Here is a 21,948-nt window from a genome sequence, read left to right as displayed (position 1 = left end):
ACCCTGCACCCCTAGGGTGCAGGGTAACATGGACACCGCTTACGTGGCGGTTCATGATTGGTCAGCCGTTTTTTGTAAAAAAAAAAATAAAAAATTTGTGTGGTTGTGGGCGCGCCACGTTGGCAGGCGCCCACAGGTGTGCAAGATAAGGGTGTGCAGGGTATCATTTCTGTATATATATATATATATATATATATATAATATGTTGCACGTGCAACGCATGTGCTACATCACCAGTATATAATTATATATGCATACATATTGAGTTGAGTTTGAAATTATTTAATCAATTAATTATTTATCATATCATCGTCACATTTCTAGAATCATACTATATCAATTCTCACTTTATATTTTAAATTTTAATTTATTCATAATAAAAATCTCAAATATGGTAAGAAAACAAATAATCAAAGTGTTTCGCTAAAACATTATTACATATTGATGTAGCCAAAAATTTTGTGTCGCGATTCGTTCTTAAGCCTAATAAAATAAAAAAAATATGTACATCGATTGAAAATTACTGAATGCTATATCTTAATTTTTTCCTATAAAATTTTGTGTCGCGATTCGTTTTAAAGCCTAATAAAATAAAAAATATGTACATCGATTGAAAATTACTGAATACTATATCGTAATTTTTTTAAAAAAATTTGTATTGTTCATATAAAATTCAATATCTTTCTATGTTACTAGAAATGGTGTGTAAAATAATAACTACAATGTATATAAATTTTTATGCTTAACAGGTTAGGTTAATTATGAAAAAAAAAAACTGGAATTGACAAAGATTGTTATTGGAAATGTGGGGATAAGGAGTAAGAAATATGGAAAAAACAAAAAATTGAAAAAAGGGGTATTTTGGATATATTGATTGATGTTATAGGATATATCCCGAGATATCGTCTTATATCTTGGGATATATTTATTTTTTCGCATGAACTTAGATCGGGATTTGTGACCATCAATCATATTATTGGTGGTAATTGGTGTTTGTTATTATTATTGGATATGGGCTTCTCAAAATATTTACTATCTACATCTGGGCCTGGACTGGTCAGTATTATAGGATCATGGGCCGCATCTCATCAGATTATGGGCTTACATCAGGGACTACACGTCTGACACGTTCTCAACTATCTAAAGGACATGGAAGTTTCTATTATATATATTGTTTTTTTCTTGATTACAGACAACGTGGGAAGGGAGTTTCTACACTTTTTTCCCCATGATGTTTCCCATGTTTTCCTCTATCTTTTCTCCCATGTTTCTCTGTCTGACTTAGGCATCGGAGGGGTCACGCCGGGAGAAATCCTGGCGCCCCCTAACCGGTTTATTCATGATTTTCAGGCAAGGATAATCGGAGGATTCACGAAAATGACGAAGGAAATTTTTGGGATGTCATCATTGGCGCCGTCTGTGGGAAATTGAGTCTGAGACGTAGATTCAATTTCTCTCTTTCTCTCCCCATTCGAAAAAAAAAGAACGTAGCTTTGAGATCTTCGATTGGGTATCTCGACTTTGGCTTCTTTAACCAGTAACTTCGATCAATTTTCTTTTCTTTATCTTTCGCTGGAGTGGAACGAAAATTAATCCCACCTATCATCTCTACCGTGGGCTTAGGCCCGATAAAAATAGAAATTCTCGAGAAGCACGGGAGAACAAAAATCATAGAGCGAAGAAGATTGAGTTTGCTGAGTCCGAGCCCATTCTGCTCGTACAAGACACCATCTCCACCACTTTGCTCACCTTTGCCGACAGAATATCTCATCCAAGATTAGCAGTTATTGATCGCACTAGGCACCGAATTTCGATTTACTATCCTTACGTTTATATTGTCCAAGATCAGTGTGCATTTGATGAATTTCTCAATTATCTATATATTCTATCGGTTGACTGGAGCTATTGCTAGGATTCTTTTATTGGTGGACTCTGATGTTGGTTTATATGCATATGTCGTATTGATTATGTGTGACATTGGGCGAGTTCATCCCTCTTGCTTTGCGTCAAGACACTCTTGTTTATGATATTACGTGTTCGAGGTATTGCTTAATATGGATTTTCTTTAATCTCTGTTGCTGGTTGTCTCTTCACAGCATATTCACGCCTCTCAGCACCCACATAAGCTAGACATTGCAGCTAGTGCTTCTTTGGGCTCCCTTAATTGCCCAGTAAACAACGGTTCTACATGGCTGCTATATTGCGCATCCATGGAATCGGCGTGCGTCATTGTCCCGAGGAATATGGTAATATAATGGTGATCTTTGGCTTAATATTTTCTTCAGAGTGCAGGGACTGTACCTGAAGCATGATCTCATTGGCAAAGAGCTCGAGCCAACACGAGGTGAATACACCTGGAAAATTCAGGAAAGTCAATACATAGCCACGAAGGTCCACTCGTGTTCATTTTATTTCGAACATCAAGCATGTGATCGGTGTGTTTGGCATATTAATAAGCAAGATTAAGCTCTTTGAAGCTAGTGGCCGATTGACTTTAAATATTCACATTTGAAACAAGATATTATTAAATGCATGCAAATTGAATTTGAATGTACAGAGTACACATGTCATTGGAGTTCCACTAACTCTTCTTGTTAGTTGTTATAACACCTTTTCGAGCATGCTTGAATATTCATGGAGGGTAGTTAATGATTATGGTGCTTAATATGGCTTGTCCGAATTTTATCAAGGATTTTTATGTTATTTTATTGTCTATACATGAAATTGAGTTTCTCAAACTCGAAATATTGGACTCCAAATAGCCTCATATTGTGACATGCTTCACATGCTTGGGAGTTTATTAATATCAGATGTAGGACATCTCATAATAAAATTTATATGCGGGCTTGGTGCTACACCTCAAGGGTTATATCACGGGCAGAGATCTCGGCCGAATACTCCTCATTTTTTCACCGACTTTTGCATGTACATGAACTATTTGTTAAAATGGATTATATGGACTGCTCAACTCAAAACCAAAATTCCATGGATGACCATCACATCTTGGTCGGTTTTCAAGCATCGACAAGTGGATATCTGTTATTTGTTGTTATCACTTTCAGGTCATAATCTTTGTTCTCAACAGCTCATCCTTGGTTGCTACAACAAATAAGTATTGATTTTATACTGCTTAATTGTGTTATGGCTATTATGTGATTTGTAGAGGAATACATACTACATCAAGCATGTGATCCGTATTTTTGCAAATTTAGCAAGGTCGAGCTTTCGAAATCTAGTGGCCGATTGGTTTCTTTAATTAGCCTAAGAATGAAAGCTTGTTAATTTCTTCATATCAGAAACCAATGTGATTGGATTTGCTCATGTTAGTGAAATTCCTTGTGAATTGGTGTGCCACCGTGTATCATCATGATATGCACTTTCAATTGCCCAATCAAAAATTGACATACTAATATGTGCACTAATTGGCAACCATTCATTTGTGCCAAGTAAAGACCATAAACATTGGTATTTGTTGTCGGTAACAAAACCAGAATGGATTCTTATAAAGAATGCATGAATAAATTAATAATTGCCTCATCTTTGTCCACTAATTTAATTAGTCCAAATATGGAAAGGAGAGGCAGTACTTTGAAAAGTTTGTTGATGTGATTGTGATGAGTCTCACGAGCTGTGGATATTTTATTTGTTACATTTCGCATTTATAAGCCGAATTCCATGGACTCGGGAGTATTTTCAAGATTTCGCATCCTACATTATGCATTCAAGATTAAAGATGCTATTATCTTAGATTCTTTCTTCTTGGGTCTCATGTTTTCTTGCAGGCATATCGGGTTCGGGCATGCAATCTCGCAGTAAGGCCCTATTCTCGGATATTGAGCATGCAACCTAGCAGTAAGCCCCGCCATAATCTACAGCTCGGGCGTGCAATCTAGCAGTAAGCCCCGCCAGATTTATTTATCGGGCATGCAATCTAGCAGTAAGCCCCGCCAGGATTTATTTATCGGGCATGCAATCTAGCAGTAAGGCCCTGAGATCTTTATTTATAAGTTCGGGAGGTTCCAGGACCCGACATCCATTCAAGCCCAAGGCATATATAAGCCCTTGGCATTATATAAGCCCGGGAGGTTCCACGCCCCGGCACCCTACAAGCCCAAGGCATATATAAGCTCTTGGCACTCTATAAGCCCGGAAGGTTCCATGCCCCGGCACTTACAAAGCCCAAGGGATTCTAACCTTTGGCACTCTATAAGCTCGGGAGGTTCCATGCCTCGGCACTTACAAAGCCCAAGGGATTCTAACCCTTGACACTCTATAAAGCCCGGGAGGTTCCATGCCCCAGCACCTATTAAATCCCGGGAGGTTCCATGCCCCGGCACTTACAAAGCCCAAGGTATTCTAAGCCTTGGCACTCTACAAAGCCAGGAGTTTCCATGCCTCGGCACCTATCAAAGCCCGGGATGTTCCATGCCCCGACACCTACCAAAGCCCGATGCATTCGGCACTACAAGTCTATTGACTTGGCATGGGAGATTATTGGATCATTTACTCACCAATGACTATCGAGTCAAACCCGAGGATTTTATGTTCTTCAACAGTTATTATATTATTTCGACCCCTCGTCAAACATAAGTCCATGGCCATTCTCTCGGCCTTGCATGCATAGAATCTTCTTACCTGACTGATCGATTCGACTTCAGGAGGGTGATTGGCGCATTCTTGTCTAAGTTCATGGATGAAGGGAACAAATCGGGACAGCGAGTGGTGACTCTAGCCCGACTTCTTAAGGGGGGTGTAGTGATGTTATGAGATATATCCCGAGATATCGTCTTATATCTCGGGATATATTTATTTTTTCGCATGAACTTAGATCGGGATTTGTGACCATCAATCATATTATTGGTGGTAATTGGTGTTTGTAATTATTATTGGATATGGGCTTCTCAAAATATTTACTATCTACATCTGGGCCTGGACTGGTTAGTATTATGGGATCATGGGCCGCATCTCATCAGATTATGGGCTTACATCAGGGACTATACGTCTGACACGTTCTCAACTATGTAAAGGATATGGAAGTTTCTATTATATATACTGTTTTCTTCTTGATTACAGACAACGTGGGAAGGAAGTTTCTACACTTTCTTCCCCATGATGTTTCCCATGTTTTCCTCTATCTTTTCTGCCATGTTTTTCTGTCTGACTTAGGCATCGGAGGAATCACGCCGTTAGAAATCCTGGCGCCCCCTAACCATCTGAAGCCTAAAAAATTTTTTTTGTCTTCATGTAAAATCGTTAATTTTTCAAATAAATTATTAAATATTTTTTTATTCTATATCTATATTATAAAATTAATTAGATGAATATATCACTTCCCAAATAATAACTTTCAAAAAAACAATAATATTAAAATTTATTAATTTAAATAATTAATTATTCCATACGGTCCGCTTAGTTAAACACAGCCCCTCAAACGTTAAGCAGCTGCAGTGCCCGGCCTCCGTCGTTCCTCCTCAGCCGGATCGCTGCCGTGGGTTCCAAATTTTCTCAACTCACTCTCAACCATATTTTCACGTGAGTTCCAATTTTCTTCCAATCTCGAACCCTATTTCTTTGTTTTGTTAATATATCAAGGTGAATCGAGCGTTTGGCCGGTGAGGTGTGGTTCGCCGTCGTGTCTGGTTGCTATTTTAAGGGCGTGAACTATGTTCTCGTTGTAATTGTCTTGGTTCAGTTGTCAAGTTGCACTCTTTCAGACTTGTCTCTTGAGTCTACCATTTATTATTTTTGTTCGGTTATTTTTTTTAATCATGTTTCTGACTTTCTTAAAATGTTTGGAGTTGGGCAATTTTTCCAGAAACCTGTCACAATCTAGGTTGCTGCTCACATTTTACTATTGTGAATTCAGTTGTTATTGGATATTTTATTCATGTTTGTTTATGGATTGCTGGAATGTAGTTAGAGATTTTTACATATATAAATGAATCAACTTCATAAGAAATCAATTATCCGCATTGTGGGTTATTAACCTTTGGTTTGCATATTTTATGATTTGTTGCCTATTTGCTTCGTATTGTTGTGCATGGATGGGAAGTATAGTGTGTGATATTTGAGGTTCTTTTTTGTTCTGCAAGGCTGGTGTTTGTTTCTGGTGTTCGTTGTAGGCACTTGAACTGCCTGTAATTTATCGATTGTCCAACACTACTTGAAGATGAACATGAAGAATGTGTTGGCTACTGAGATATGGCCCAATTGGTTTTGTTTTTTTTTTTTCGGTTGTAACTTTAGGATTCAACTAATTTTATTCTGTTATGAGATGTAAATTGTAATATGGACCCTATGTGATTGTTCTTTATTATGGATTCGTGAATTATGTTTTTTTTCAATGCTGTGGGAATTTAAATTTGATGGATGTTTTAATTTTTTGGTTTCTTTGTTGTATAGAAGTTTTTGAATTGAAAAGATGTGTTTTACAAAAAAACAAAAATGAAATTATTTATTGCGGGTCCAACCCGGATTGGACCCGATGGATTTTTGTGGTGGGGTGGTCCCAGGTTTGGCCAAACCTGCCCGATGCCATCTCTATTAAATCTTCGTGGAAAATAACCATGTCAAATTCTGATTAGAGGGAATTTTGTTGTCGTGCTTCAATCTTTGGAAAATAACCATTAGAGAAAATTTGTTAGGCTTGATCGACATGGGAGGAGCTAGGATTCAATTGAACAAACACCATAAAACCCGGTTTGCTTCCAAGTCTTCCCGCAATGTTCACAAAATTTCTCCAAAAGGTGAAGTTCTCGATTTGCAAATTGTTTTATCCATCTCTTCTGAGTACAAATAACCTCAATTTCCAAGTTTCTTTTTGTTTGTCAGATAAAATCAATAAGTCAAAGTCTGAACTTAATGTTGTCAAAGGAGCGAAAGCTGCTCGACTTCAGCGCAACAAGATGGTATCGTTAAAATTTATGTAGATTATTGTGTGATACTTACTTGATTTTTTATGTCTATAGTTGTAAGTGCTCTGGGTATATATCGCTAATCACTGGTAAATTGAGTCGAGGAGCGTTACTTGTTGAAATTTACCGAATCGTTCCATTGAGTTCCAGTTAACAAACATGACTCTACAGATAAGGGAACAGAAGAGGGCGGCGGTGTTAAAAGAGAAGAGGGCATTGTCAGGACAAATGAGTCCTCCTCGTGTTGTTGTATGCTCTTTTTCCCTTGCTCCTATTTTGTTTTTTGTTTTGTTTTGTTTTTTTAAAAAAATTACACTGTGACGTGTGTATATATCTTAGTTGCTATTTGGCCTTACGGCGTCGGTGAACTTGAACTCACTTGAAGAAGACATCCTAGCGCTGTTGTCTGGAGAGAGAAATGGAGCAAATTATCCTGCTATTGCATCATCTGATTACAAGATGAGAGCCACGGTATGTTCAGAACTTGGTCTATGTCCCCAAACATTTTGTGTGTATGTTGGTGATGGATTTTATATGCAATCCACTTTCTTTTATAATAATAATATTAATGAGTATGGTAGCTTAAAAGTTTACCTTTTCATGGTTGTTTTTTCTGCCAGAAATATGTAATTTTGTGGGCATGGGTTGGTTTTCGAATTTGAGTTTGGTTTTTAACTGAAAATCGAGAGCTTTAGAGAGGTTAAGGCTGAAACTTGGGATGTTGTTGGTGATGGATTTTATATGCAATCCACTTTCTTTTATAATAATAATATTAATGAGTATGGTAGCTTAAAAGTTTACCTTTTCATGGTTGTTTTTTCTGCCAGAAATATGTAATTTTGTGGGCATGGGTTGGTTTTCGAATTTGAGTTTGGTTTTTAACTGAAAATCGAGAGCTTTAGAGAGGTTAAGGCTGAAACTTGGGATGTTTACGGCTACGTCCATCAAATCCACTAAGGATAGAATATCTATTAACATTGTTCCAATTTGAGTTTTGGAGCTTGTTGTTTGTTGATAATTATTTCCACCGTCTGTTCAGTCCTAGTAAATATGTGAATCATGATGACATATGAGAATAACAAATAATTTCCTTGGCAATGTTTTTTGCAAATCTATAACGTTAATGTGAAAGTTGACGGGTATTAACTTCACATGTCTGCATTAGGTCTTGAAAGCACCTCATGGTGATTTGTTAGCATGCATGGAAATGGCCAAGGTAATATATCGGTTCATTTTGTAATTTGGATCTAATACTTATTACTATTGAATTATCCATACTTTGATGCTGACACTTGTTTTTTGGTAGATTGCTGATTTGATTGCGTTTGTCGCATCGCCAATTGCATTTTCTGAAGAGAATGACTCTGATTGTTTTATTGATTCGTTTGGATCTCAATGTCTCTCGGCATTCAGAACACTTGGTCTCTCAAGCACCGTGGTGCTAATTCGGGTATATGATTTTTTCCATTGCCATGTCTCTATGCCTCACCCCTTATTCTGTTAGTTATAGAATACTGGAAGGAAAGTTTGGTTTAAAACCTCAGAGGTGTCTGTAGGATCTTCCTAATGACTTGAAAGGAAAAAATGAGCTGAAGAAGATGTGCATGTCTGAGCTTGCTTCCGAGTTTCCAGAAGATTGCAAGTTTTACGCCGCAGATAAAAAAGATGAGTTGCATAAGGTAAATTGTTAATTTATGAGTCTTTTGCATCACAATGTCATTATCAAACTGAGGCAACTAAAGCTGTCCGACAATCCTCAGTTTTTCTTGGCTCCTGAGACTTGTTCTCTTTGCTTCTTTTTCGTTTATAGATCCTCTCACTTTTCAAGGAACAAAGACTTAAGGTGCCTCATTGGCGAAACCTAAGGCCTTACCTTATGGCTCAAAAGGTACAATATAACAAATTTTTAGGTAGTCTCGTAAAACTTGCCGTTGCTCGCTCTTAGTTGATTGAATTGCTTGTATCATAGTTTTCCCATTTGAGTTGCTAATTTTCCTTCATTTTATTTATTTTTCACTTGAATATAATTTTGACTAAATCCCTCAGAGACCCCTGTTTATGACGATGCTAATGAGTTTGAGATGCATAATGCATGTATGTGGTGAAGACGACTTACTTTTCTCTGTTAACGTTGAGATTACTGTTTTTTACTCTTATATTTAATTTATATCAAATAAATGAATTTACTTTTTAATTGTATCGATTAATTCTGGATGAGAAAATGTAAGGTAGTGTTCATTTCAATTTGTTGAACTGACAATGTTAGAATTGCCACAACACCTCGACTAGTCACATATCTTTGAGATTTTCTGTAAAGCCAGCTGTTGTCATCTTTGAAGTGGATATTAAATAATTTAAACCTTCCAAATCTTCATGACTCGTCTCAAAATTCTGTGATCCTACAATTGAAGACAGGAACATCATTATTCATTGGTGGCATATCACGTTATAAAGTGATGTCCATTTGCATGGATTGGTGAGGAGTCATATGTAAGATTGCCAAGTTACAAGGACACCTATACTTTGTCAATGTCTAAATTGATAGATTGCATGTGAATTGGCTTCTAACTAGTGTGACTAAAATAATAAATTGGATGCTACTTAACTCAGAGTCAAGGAATCTCGCTATTCTTACACTCAAATCTTCAATATTGGCTCAGGTTGACTTTGCGGCCGACGGTTGCAGTTCAGAACATTGTACCCTTGTCCTTACGGGCTATCTTCGTGCTTGTGGTCTCTCAGTAAATCAACTGGTGACATCCTTAGCCTCGGTAGGCGATTCACTTCTATGATATCTGTCAGTGTCTGACTTTTTCTGGATCAGGTACATGTAACTGGTGCAGGGGATTTTCAATTGCACAAAATTGAACTTCTCAAGGATCCGTGTACTCTGAATGTACAAAAAGGAAGGGACTTCATGGACTCAGAGGGGGCAAATGATGTACAGGTATGTAATTAGTTGTTTAAACTTTAATGCAAATATATGCTTTGGATGAAGTATTGACTATTGATTATCGAATGTTGAATCATCTATATGATGTTACTACTTGCAGTTGCTGTAACTGACCCTCATCTATGGACCAAAGGACGTATTATTTCCAATCAATGCCCATAGTTACGCAACACATGATTCATGACTATGGAATATAAACTATCTTTGGGCTCCATTTCTCTTAAGACCACCACTTATCAGAACCATTTTTTCTATGCTACCCTGTGAAATTGAAAGCTAATGACATATGGCCAATTTTTTATTTTTTTTTCACCACAAAAAATTTTGGGGCTGAATTAATATGTTACTGTCAACACTTCTGGTTATTATTTATGTGATTTATGTATCCGTTTTGTCTTATGGAGGATTTGGATGGTCATTGAAGAAGTAATCCTGGCTATGATACTCTATTTACTTGAGCCTCAGATGGTTCCTTTTGTGTAGAAAAGACAAATATAGGATAGACCTACTCTATGGATTTTACAATGTTAACTGGCTGCCTAGAAACTTGGCGAACAATTTTGTAGGGTAACGTGCTACTGGTATGGGATCTGAAGTCGCACTTTTAAGTTGTTTAAGATTTAAGATGTCATGATTAGAACTTGGGTCTTGCCACAGGTGCCTTGTGTTTTACCTTCATACTTTATTGGTTGAGCTCTTGTTCTCTTTTCAGTTGTATTCATTTTGTTATTTTTCTCGCATATTGCAGGTTGTGAGATGCCTTACCCCTGATCCTATGAAGCAAGAACCTTTGGTCATTGAAAATATCCCAGATCTATTGTCAGGAGAACAGGTTGATATCTTGTAATTGGTCATTGGTGCTCCACATATTTTCAGCTTCAGGATAATTAATTCTGTATTTGTATATCTTTTACTTCTATTCGGGCATCAGGAACCTTGGCTTTTATTTCGTGGATTGCTATCCTCAATCAAATTATAAACTGATTTCTTACTTATGCATCTTGTGTTGCAGCTGTTTGCTATGTTGGCGTTGTGCACTTGGAAACATGATAATAATATTAAAAAAATTTCTTCTGATGTACCTGTTGTTATTTTCCTAATTCAGACTTGGCCAACAGAGGCAGAAATGGCTGAAGCTGACAAGTATGAAGAGGAGATAAGGGTGAAAAAGAAAAGGCGTCCTAAGGGCACATCTGAATATCAGGTGTGGTCATGTTTGTTCCCTTTAAATTTCTAACCTTTTTTTATATGTTAAATTTCTTTAATGGAGATTGGCAACACGCTACCTATGCAATGTAATTTAATGCCACGACTGTTGCAAACAAATTCACAGGCTGCATGGATTATGGATGATTCTGATGATGATTATCCGGACGGTGATGAAGATGGAGCTGATGGTATGGTGGTGGATGGGGAGGCCTGCTCTTCTGATCAGATAGTTGAGAATTACTTTGAGTTAGACGAGGATCAGGCTTCACTGAATTTGAGAGATTCTGATGAAGAAACTGACTTAGATTCTTCAATGATGGTAATTATTTGATCAATTGATCTTGTCTGCCCTACAATCAATGCCAATAACCTGTACAAGCACTCTAAACATTAGGCAAATACCAAATGCATTACAACGTAGAGTTACTTGGCATGAATTCTGTATCTGCTTTAACTGTAATAACAAGTTATAAGAGCACTATTTGGACTGGAACATGTCACCAATGGGTAATTTTGTCTTTTTTCATGAGAAATAGTTCACTTTGTCCATTGATGAGTCTCAATCAATAAATTTTAATGGAACACCACAGTTTTCTGACTCAAGTTAGGGCCGTATTTCTTCAATCAAAAGCAATTTGAAGCTCATTCTTTTAATGCCTGCTGCAACAGTTTACTTTCCCCCACCCACCCCCCTTCCAAATGTGTAAATGAGGTTACTTTCTTCTTCAGGAAGGTGAGAATCTAACAAAAGAGCAGATTGAGGCTCAAATTCGAAAAATCAAGGAAGCACATGCTGAAGATGAAGGTACCTTTTCAGTATTTTGTTTATTTTCTGACATGTGGCTAATTTTTCACTTTTTAGTTAGTTTTCAGTTGCATGAATTTATAAGCTATGATATGTAGTCTAAGGTTGTTTGGCTAATTGTATAGCAATTGTATTCGACTTTCTTCTATACTTCCTGTTTACTGAAACCCAGCTCTTTCTCATTCGGTTGCTAATTGCATCTATATGTTACAACACAGAGTTTCCTGATGAAGTGGATACCCCATTAGATGTCCCAGCTCGAAAAAGATTTGCCAAGTACAGAGGTGTCAAATCTTTCAGAACCTCTTCATGGGACCCCAAAGTATGTTCAGTAAAATTAATTAAATTTTCCTGGATCTTTGTCAGTAATGTCTCTGAGGGATCTATAACTTTGTAGGAATCTCTGCCACCTGAGTATTCCAGAATTTTTGCATTTGATAACTTTTCTAGAACGCAAAAGCATGCACTTGGAAAAAGTCTTGGTATGAAACAAGACACGACTGACTCTGTGCCAGTTGGGTCGTATATAAGGGTTTATATCAAGGAAGTTTCTGTTGCTGTTGGATCTACATTGTGCAGATTGGTGAAGACCATGCCAATAATATGTTCTGGTCTTCTGCGGCACGAATCTAAAATCTCTGTTCTCCATTTCAGGTGCTCCTTTTCTTTTATCTGATTTCTTGCTGCACCTATTACTTTATAAATGCTGTTTTTTTGACGATATTCAATTCTATTGGATTTCTAGCATTCGGAAGCATGACAAGTATACTGCTCCTATTAAAGCAAAAGAAGAACTCCTGTTTCATGTCGGCTTCCGCCAGTTTATATCACGGTAATTTATGTTGGTTAAGTTGCTGTAGAAGAAATAATATATATGTTTCTATGGTCTTATCTACAAACAACTTATTCTAACTTTGGTATTGCAGACCTATTTTTTCCTCAGACAGTATCTATGCTAACAAGCACAAAATGGAGAGGTTTCTTCATGCAGGGCGGTTTTCCATAGCTTCAATCTATGCTCCGATTTCTTTTTCATCACTTCCCCTGATAGCCTTCAAGAGCCAGGGAGACGATGCCACTCCAAACATTGCTGCTGTTGGTTCATTGAGAGCCGTAGACCCTGACAGGATTATTCTGAAGAAAATTATTTTAACTGGGTATGATAGATATCAACTTTTTGTTGTGTGCTTAAAAAAATGAAAATTCAACATTCTTAACTTGATATTTTGATCCCTAGGAAACTTGTTCATAATGCACCTCGTTTATGATAATCAGTCTGCGTCGATTTTGGAATTGATAATGTGGTTTTGCATTTCAATTTATGCTTCAAAATTGGATAAATAAATAATACAGCAGGATGCATCTTATGCAGTTATCCACAACGAGTATCGAAATCAAAAGCAACTGTGAGATATATGTTTCATAACCCTGAGGATGTGAGATGGTTCAAGGTTAGGAAATCTGTAAAATTTAATATACCAATGAAGTTTATAGTTATTCGAAATTTATTTGTGTAATGGTTTTTGTTCCCAATGATCTTCTGTTTCTTTGCAGCCTGTTGAAGTTTGGACAAAATGTGGCCGTCGTGGTCGAATCAAGGAACCTGTGGGAACACATGGTAATTTCCTTATCCTAATGAAATTTGTGAGAAGGTTTACTTTTGTGGAAAATGATACTGAGTTGAATGCAAATCTAAGAAACATATAATCCAAACACTTTAAATTCTCCTTTCTACAACTTTTGTTAATTTTCCTCTGCAAAGAGTAGAGATCCGCGAAACATGTGCCCGTTGGATGGATGGATGACATGACGAAGTTGTTCTCTATCGTTTTGTTTTCTCCTTCAGGTGCAATGAAATGCATATTAAATGGGGTTCTTCAACAGCACGACACCGTCTGCATGAGTTTGTTTAAGCGAACTTATCCGAAGTGGCCTCAACAATGGTTCCCGCTACAAGGAACTTGAAGCTGGCAAATTACTGTCAAGTGGGAATGAAGCTCTGGTTCCGATTCGATCACATTATGTTTGCTCGCTACCTTTTGATAGAGCTCACAAGGGAAGCAAAATTTTGGTTGTACACTAACAATTGATACACTTGAATTTTTCACAATAGTTCTCAATGCCTTCTTTCAATATCTTGTGCTACGTTACGCCATATCTATCAATTATTGTTGGATAATGAAAAATTCTCGTGGACCCAATTTATATTCAATAACTAATAATAATGATCATATGGGGTAATTACCACTTTGTCTATGATGTACCGGAAATGTTACTCTCAGTGTAGTTTTATACAAAATATTTGTACGAACATTTCACATTGTTGGTACATTAGTATGAACATCTCAGACCATTTTAATTATTTTTGGTGCTTAAGAATATAAGAATAAATGAAACTATAGGTTTGTATACATTTTTATTTATTTATTATTATTATTATTATTTTTTAAAAAAATATCAATATGCCCGATGAGATTTTATGTTTCAGGGTTCACCAAAACTATGGTAAGCGATGTGATACGATAAGAAATGGAATACGATAAGAAATGGAATGTATGTGTGGAAGTTAGAAAGAAATTAGATGAAGTTAGTAGTTAGTTTAGTAATTAGTAAAGTGAGTAGAAAAAATGTATAAATACAACATATCATGTAACCCATTGGAGATATGAATATGAACGCAACTTCTTCTCCCTCTCTCGAGTTTCTCTGCTATCTTCTCTTTTCTCTCTGGTTCTATTCCTCTCAACTTCTCTGCTATTTTCTGGAGGTTGGCTGCCTCGAACAAGCCTTTACTTCCTAACACGATGTCTACTGAGCATCTAAGAATGGACGTCGATGCTAGCTTTCAAGAGTCAGAAAATATGTGGAGCTGGGGTGTGATTCGCGCACACGACTTGGGACGAGTGTTGGCGGCATTTGGTAGGAAAACGGCGAATCATGGATACATGGTCCTTGGAGAACTGTTACCTATCATGGAAGGTCTTAAGGTAATACAAGACAAAGATTTGAGAGTGTTATTCTCACATTTGACTTACTCTTGACAGTGCAAGCGTCACAGAATCATCGAATAATTTAAGTTATGCGTAGAGGTGGTATGATGTATTGTTCGAAAATCGTATACCGTATATGGTACCGAAAATTCCGATATATATGAAAAAATTATACTTGTAAAGTTCATAATTTTAATGAAAATTAATGCAAGATTTTTATTGTTTCATAAGTGTTGTTGACTGTTTTAGGACTTTCTAAGTAATCTACTGCACTTATCATTAAACGAATTTAGATTTTGGTTTCTTAAAATATCAGAAACATACCTTTTAGTAGCATAAAAAGTCAAATTTGAGAAGTGTTTATTCAACCTCACTCTTATAATTAACACATCACGGATTCCAACAAATAATATGACGACACTTGTATATTTCATTATAAATCAGTAATATCTAATTTATATAATGTATATCCAATTTGATCAATATTTAGATTCATTATTATAAGATTTTGTAGATAGCACATGCAAAGAAAAGTTGGTAAGAATTTATTGCCAATTAAGTAGTAAAATAATGAAATATTTCATTAATTTTAAAATATAATTTGACTCTATATTTTCGTTAATGAAATTACTACAGTGGGTATATTTCATTTATAACTCAATAATATTTGATTATATAATGTATATCCTATTTGGTCAATTTATATTATGACAAGATTTTGGTAGTGTTTGAAAGAGCTTTTAGGAAATATTTTTCAATTTTTTTTTTCACAAATTTGCGAAGAAAAAGTTAAGAAATGCTTGTTAAAAGCTCTCTCAAACACTATCTTTATGAATAGCACGTGCAAAAAAAAGTCGCCAAGAACTATTGCCAATTAATTTGTAAAATCGTGGAATATTTCATTAATTCTAAAGTATAATTTTACTCTCCCTTTTTAAGTAAAAGAAAATTGTACTTTCCAATTTATACTATCGAATGCCACTATATATACTTCCAACAGATAATTCAAAATCGTGCACCAATCTTTAAACAAACAAAAAAAAAAAAAAAAATCCTCTAGAGATCCAATATGAACATGTCAAACTTTAGTGTTTTGCATATAATGCTCTTATCTGTGGCAATATTTTTCATAGGTGTGTATTTTTTTCATCTTTATATTTCTATTTACACAACATTATTCTAATTTCATTACAAAAAGTTGTTGATTATATATGATATAATTCTTGATCTTTCTAACACGTGTTGTATATATATATTATAGGTAATAATCATATTTATGTGCAAGGATTTGACTGTTACGGTGGTCGCATTTACATTGGCCAATGTAATATGAAAAGTAATTCGCAAAATCGTATCTGCTATGGATACTGTCGTGCTGCCGGCTGTGCGTTCGGGGCATGCGAAAACTCAAATCCAGACGTCGCTGAACAACGTTGCATGTGCTCTGCATACTAAGAAATTTTAATTTTTTGTAAGGACCAAATGATCTTGTAAGAAATGGATCCAATGAAATTACCATTTTAAGTCAGAAATTTCTTGTTGTCACGTTGACATTTTCTAGAGTTACATCAACACTCATGTGAATATAAGTAAAAAGAGGGGAACAAAAACAAAGTTAGTGCACTAATCAAACTTTAAAATGTTAATTGACCAAAATCCAAAATGGAACAAGCTATAGTAGATCAAAAAAAATATTCTAATGTATTCAATATATGATATTCAATGACTTTTAATTACTTTTGTAGAAAAAGTTTAGAAATTGACTTTTTCTTACTCGTTAAAAGTCTAATGATATTCAAAATAAATCTTTGTAGAGATTTAAAAACTCAAGTAATATTCAAATTTGACAATAGATTCTTAGCAATTTTCCTTCGCACATGATATCAATAAAATCTTGTTATAATAAAATTAAATATTGACCACATTGAATATACATTATGTAAATCAATTATTTTTGGGTAATGAAAAATTCACGTGCATGTATCCAATAACTAATGATAATGATCCTGAAATGTGTAATTACCACTTTGTCTATGTTATACAAAAGTGTTACTCTTAATGTAGTTTTATACAAATATTTATACAAACATTTCACATTGTTGGTACATTAGTATGTACATCTCAGATGTTCATATGTATAAACTATACTAAGTGTGTTACAGTACTAAATGGAAAATAGACAAAAACAGGGTGGTTACGATGCAAAGGTCTCGTGATCAAGGACAAAAAGTAATCAATTTTTTATTCGTTTTAATAATTTTTGGTGTGTAAGAAGATAAGAATAGATGAAATAATAGGTTTGTATACGTTTTGATCTCAAATTAGGTTTTACAAAATAATAGTTGTGGAAATGTTGGTTGTGGATTGAAAGGATGGATTTCAGAAATCCAGCTTTGTTTTCCGATTACACGTTTTTTCTTTTACTCGGAATCTTCCAAATAACAATTATGTTCATTGTACTCTACGGGATAATGCATTAAAATGTTTTTCTTGTTTTCGTGATTTTCCATTTATGTTCCTCGAATTTTTTTTGTGTCATTTATATCTCTTGTCCGCACATTTATTTCAAAAAAAAAAAACGTTTCTACCGTCAAATAATTTCTTAAGTTTAACGGCCATGCGTATACATGGAGTTTTGTTATGCTGCACATCTACCAAGCCCCACTCAATGTGTCCACCATTAGATGACACTCAACTATTAGAAGTGATAAATTGTGCATCCAATAGTTGAGTGACATATTTTGTGTCATTTATGTCCTTCAAATACATGGCCATTAATTTAAACAAAAAAATTAAATTAAATTAAGTTTAAATACTATTTTTAACAAAGTTCAAAACCAAATATAATATATATAACTAAAAATAAATTGTGAAATATTAAATGTAGGAAATAATATATTTTGAGAAAGAGATATTTTAGGAACGAATCTTTTTTTGTGTCATTTATGTCTCTCAAATGCATGACCATTAAACTTAACAGATTACTTAACGGCAGAGACATTTTTTAGAAATAAATGTGCGGACAAGGGACATAAATGACACAAAAAATATTCGAGTAACATAAATGAGAAATCACGAAAACAAGAATGACATTTTAATGCATTATCCCGTATTTTTCATAATGAAAGACAATTTTGTATTGGAAGTTTCAATCTTCATCATCTTACATGAAAAAAAATATGTTCTCATTTGATTTTTTTTTTTTTCGTATCAATATGCTCGACGAAATTTTATGTTTCAATGTTAATTGGAACTGTGGTAAGCGCCGCTTATCGAGCATATGAGAATGAGTGTCGATGCTAGCTTTCAAGAATCGGAAAATTTATGTGGAGTTGGGGGTACTTGAAGCTGGCAAATTACTGTCAAGTTGGAATGAAGCTCTGGTTCCGATTCGATCACATTATGTTTGCTCGCTACCTTTTGATAGAGCTCACAAGGGAAGCAAAATTTTGATTGTACACCAACAATTGATATACTTGAATTTTTCCATAATAGTTGTCAGTGCCTTCTTTCAATATCTTGTGCTACGTTACGCCATATCTATCAATTATTTTTGGATAATGAAAAATTCTCGTGGACCCAATTTATATTCAATAACTAATAATAATGATCACATGGGGTAATTAACACTTTGTCTATGTTGTACTGGAAGTGTTACTCTCAGAATAGTTTTATACGAAATATTTGTACAAACATTTCACATTGTTGGTACATTAATATGAACATCTCAGATGTTTATATATATAAACTACACTAAGTGTATTACTCTCAATGGAAAATAGACAAAAACCGTGTGGTTATGGTGCAAAGATCTCGTGATCAAGGACAAAAAGTAATCAATTGTTTATGTGTTTGAGGTAGTGTACGTTTGAGAGAGCTTATAGGAAGCACTTCTCAGTTTTTTCTTCACGAAATCTCACAAAATTTCAAAATTTTGTAAAAAAAAAACCGAGAAGTACTTCCCAAAAGTTCTCTCAAACACTACCTTAATAATTTTTTGGTGTGTAAGAGTATAAAAATAGATGAAATTATAGGTTTTTATACATTTTGATCTCAAATCAAGAATCAATATAAGTTTTACAAAATAATTGCTGTGGAAATGTTGGTTGAGGATTGAAAGGATGGATTTCAGAAACCCAGCTTTGTTTTTCGATTACACGTTTTTTCTTTTACTCGAAATATTTCAAATAACAATTGTGTTCATCGTATTCTTCATAATGAAAGACAATTTTGTATTGGAAGTTTTAATCTTCATCATCTTACATGAAAAGAAATATGTTCTCATTTGATTTTTTTTATTTTTTATTTTATATCAATAGGCCCGAAGAAATTTTAGGTTTCAATGTTCATCGGAACTGTGGTAAGCGCCGCCTACTGAGCATATGAGAATGGGTGTTGATGCTAGCTTTCAAGAGTCCGAAAATTTATGTGGAGTTGGGGGTGTAGTTCGCACGCACGAGAGACGATTATTGCCACTATTTGATAGAAAAATGGCGAATCCTGGATATATTGTGCTTAAAAACTGTTAGCTATCGAGAAAGACCTCAAGTTAATACAAGAAAAAAAGTTTTTAGAAAGTTATTCTTATATCTGACTTACTCTTGATGGTGCAAGCAGTCACAGAGCTATCAAATGATTTGAATTATGCTGAATTATGTGTCTCAGAGATAAAATCTATGTTATTTTATTTAGCAATAGTTGATTTTTTTTCATGTTAGAAGAACGGTTATCTCTATAGTCCACTCTCTAGCAAAATTTGTTATTTTTTTCCTCCATCTTTTTACTGATTGTATGTGAATTTGCCACTTTGGTCAATAATCTTGCTACTTCATTTCAATAAAGTTACAAGTCTTATAAAAAAAAAAAAAATTAAAATAATCAATTTTCGTTGACGATGGATTTAGACAAAAAAAATAGGCTACTTTGATTGTAAACTGACCAAAAAATAAGACTCGCAACTTTTTCATGAGGCTGACGATATTTTAGTGTTTAAGGTTTAGCCAAGGATTTGGGGAAAAAAGAAAAAAGATTCTTTGATTGTAGACTAGCAAAGGAACATGACTCGTGACTTTTCCATGAGCCGAGTCAGCCGACAAGATTCTAGGTTTAGACAAGTGAAATTAACACATTTTGGGCGATTTCAGATTGAAAAAAAAAATGATAATAATGATAGAGCACTTCAATTATAAAAGGCTCATAACTTTTAAAAAAAAATTGTGAAAGGCTCATAGATGAAAGAAAGCCATTTGTTAGTAACATAAATCAACACAAATATGACAAAGTTTAATTAATTCAAGTTATTCCATCAACTATATCAACTTGAAAGGGACCTATGAGGCACTCCTTTTCTGCTCCGCTTCCGATAACTTCCATTAACGGGTTCCACAGGCACAGTCGTCGTCGTCGCCGCTGCAGCAGTTGCCACTGCCGTTCGGGAAGATGTTCCCGCTATATGTCCACGACGCAACATCGTAACATTCCCTCCACCAGAATATGCTTCAAACTGGATCATATTGAATCGTTCTTTAAATATCTTTGAATCTTACTATTAATTAATGCTAACATTCTTATCTAAATTAATTAATTTTTAATATGCTGATGAAACTTTTTCACAATTTAAAGATTATAATTTAATGTAGCTTATTCGCATCGTGTCTGTCACGACCCGTTGATTATTATCGAAAACACATACCTTACAAGCTATCGAGCAGAACCGAAAGCGCCCGGGCTCGGTCAACTTTCTGCGGCAAACATTGCAAGCTCCATCCCCTTCAATCAGTGCACCAGACCCATTGTGTGGGAGTGGAGTCAAAGACACCACCCATTTTTTGTTACATTTATACGGCTACAAATTTAATTACAAGAAAAATAAAAAAAATTAATTATACACTAACCACAAAGAAGAAAATAGTTTTAATTAAGACAACATAAATATTTATTATATTAGGAATGTGCACATAACTTGCACATGAGTGATTAATTATTAAAAACATCGTGAATAAGAAATTTAGATAATATATATCTAAATGAACGGTGGACTCTCAAAGAAAAAGATAAGGGTGTTTCATTAACACATAATATGAAATGATTTACTTCTTTGTGTCGATCACATCAACAACATCTAATGTCATGTTGACATGATAATGATTATATACTTTTTCAAAAAATATCGACATATGTTATATATCAATAAAATCAAATATCAAAACAGACTAACCCATCAGACGACTATGATTATTTTCGTTACCTGGATTCTTGTGCAGTTAATGTGTTTGTTCATTTGATCGAGGGGGACGACGTCTTGGTAGACGTGGCGGTAGATCGTGAGCAAGTCGTGGTCGCCATGGTTGTAGGATACTATGCAGGACTTGCAAATGATCGCGTCGCAAGTGATGCAGTATCTGTTCAAGTCGTTGTTTTGGGTTTTATGGGAACGACATTTATCGAAGAAAGTCTTCGATAAAAAGCCGTAGAGTCATTGTGGCACGTCGTTGTTTGGTTCAACATCATTATCAACCTATAAAAAATAATAATAAACAATTGATTTAATTAATTAATGCTAAAAAATTATTTAAAAAATTCAACATTTATTAGCATATCAAATCTCTTAATTAATTAATTTTTCTTCTGTAGATTTATATATATGTGTGTGTGCTCAAAATAATAATTATATTAATCAGTACTCATTTACTTTCTATTATCAAGAACCAATGATTAATCATACGCACTTACAATAATTATCTTACCCCACTTTTCATAAAATAACTAAATTCAATTGCAGAAAATCAACCCCAAAGTGCACAATCGATTTTTTTTTTTTTTTCAAAATCATTAATGTTGGAGAATTTCAAGAATTAAGTATGGTTCAAAAGTGCACAAATTTAACGAAGAATAAAAGGTGATAATTAATTAGAAAACGATAAAATCGCGATTTCAGATAGTACAATGTCAACAAAAATGAAAATATTGCAGGATTTAATGATTCGATATATCGCGTGCTTAATTTAGAACGTTACGGTAACGATTCGCTATATCAACAATCTGTTAGCTAATTTTTTTTTGTCGAGTTGTGCGTAG

The 21,948-nt window shown here is 34.8% G+C and overlaps 1 protein-coding gene across 6 annotated transcripts; it reads left to right on the top strand.

Moving 5' to 3' along the window:
* Positions 1-1,445: 1,445 nt before the first annotated feature.
* Positions 1,446-14,179, top strand: LOC140894563 (uncharacterized). 6 transcript variants are annotated; one of them, XM_073303114.1, is made up of 24 exons: positions 1,446-2,042; positions 2,286-2,391; positions 3,783-5,532; positions 6,645-6,746; positions 6,832-6,908; positions 7,086-7,163; positions 7,254-7,385; positions 8,080-8,130; positions 8,221-8,364; positions 8,471-8,593; positions 8,725-8,802; positions 9,575-9,667; positions 9,739-9,861; positions 10,616-10,699; positions 10,973-11,071; positions 11,201-11,395; positions 11,806-11,881; positions 12,100-12,203; positions 12,279-12,535; positions 12,627-12,713; positions 12,808-13,038; positions 13,254-13,332; positions 13,436-13,499; positions 13,728-14,179. In XM_073303114.1, exons 4-24 carry the CDS (start codon positions 6,656-6,658, stop codon positions 13,844-13,846), a joined length of 2,385 nt encoding a protein of 794 aa, XP_073159215.1. In that variant the 5' UTR covers positions 1,446-2,042; positions 2,286-2,391; positions 3,783-5,532; positions 6,645-6,655; the 3' UTR covers positions 13,847-14,179. The 6 variants fall into 6 exon arrangements, with proteins under 6 accessions (XP_073159215.1, XP_073159214.1, XP_073159213.1 ...); XM_073303113.1 differs by having other exon boundaries at positions 2,293-5,532; XM_073303112.1 differs by having other exon boundaries at positions 2,286-5,532.
* Positions 14,180-21,948: the final 7,769 nt, after the last annotated feature.

Source organism: Henckelia pumila, chromosome 4 (assembly GCF_033568475.1).
Source record: "Henckelia pumila isolate YLH828 chromosome 4, ASM3356847v2, whole genome shotgun sequence".
NCBI classification, from domain to species: domain Eukaryota; kingdom Viridiplantae; phylum Streptophyta; class Magnoliopsida; order Lamiales; family Gesneriaceae; genus Henckelia; species Henckelia pumila.
This window is presented reverse-complemented; position numbering and strand designations above follow the sequence as displayed.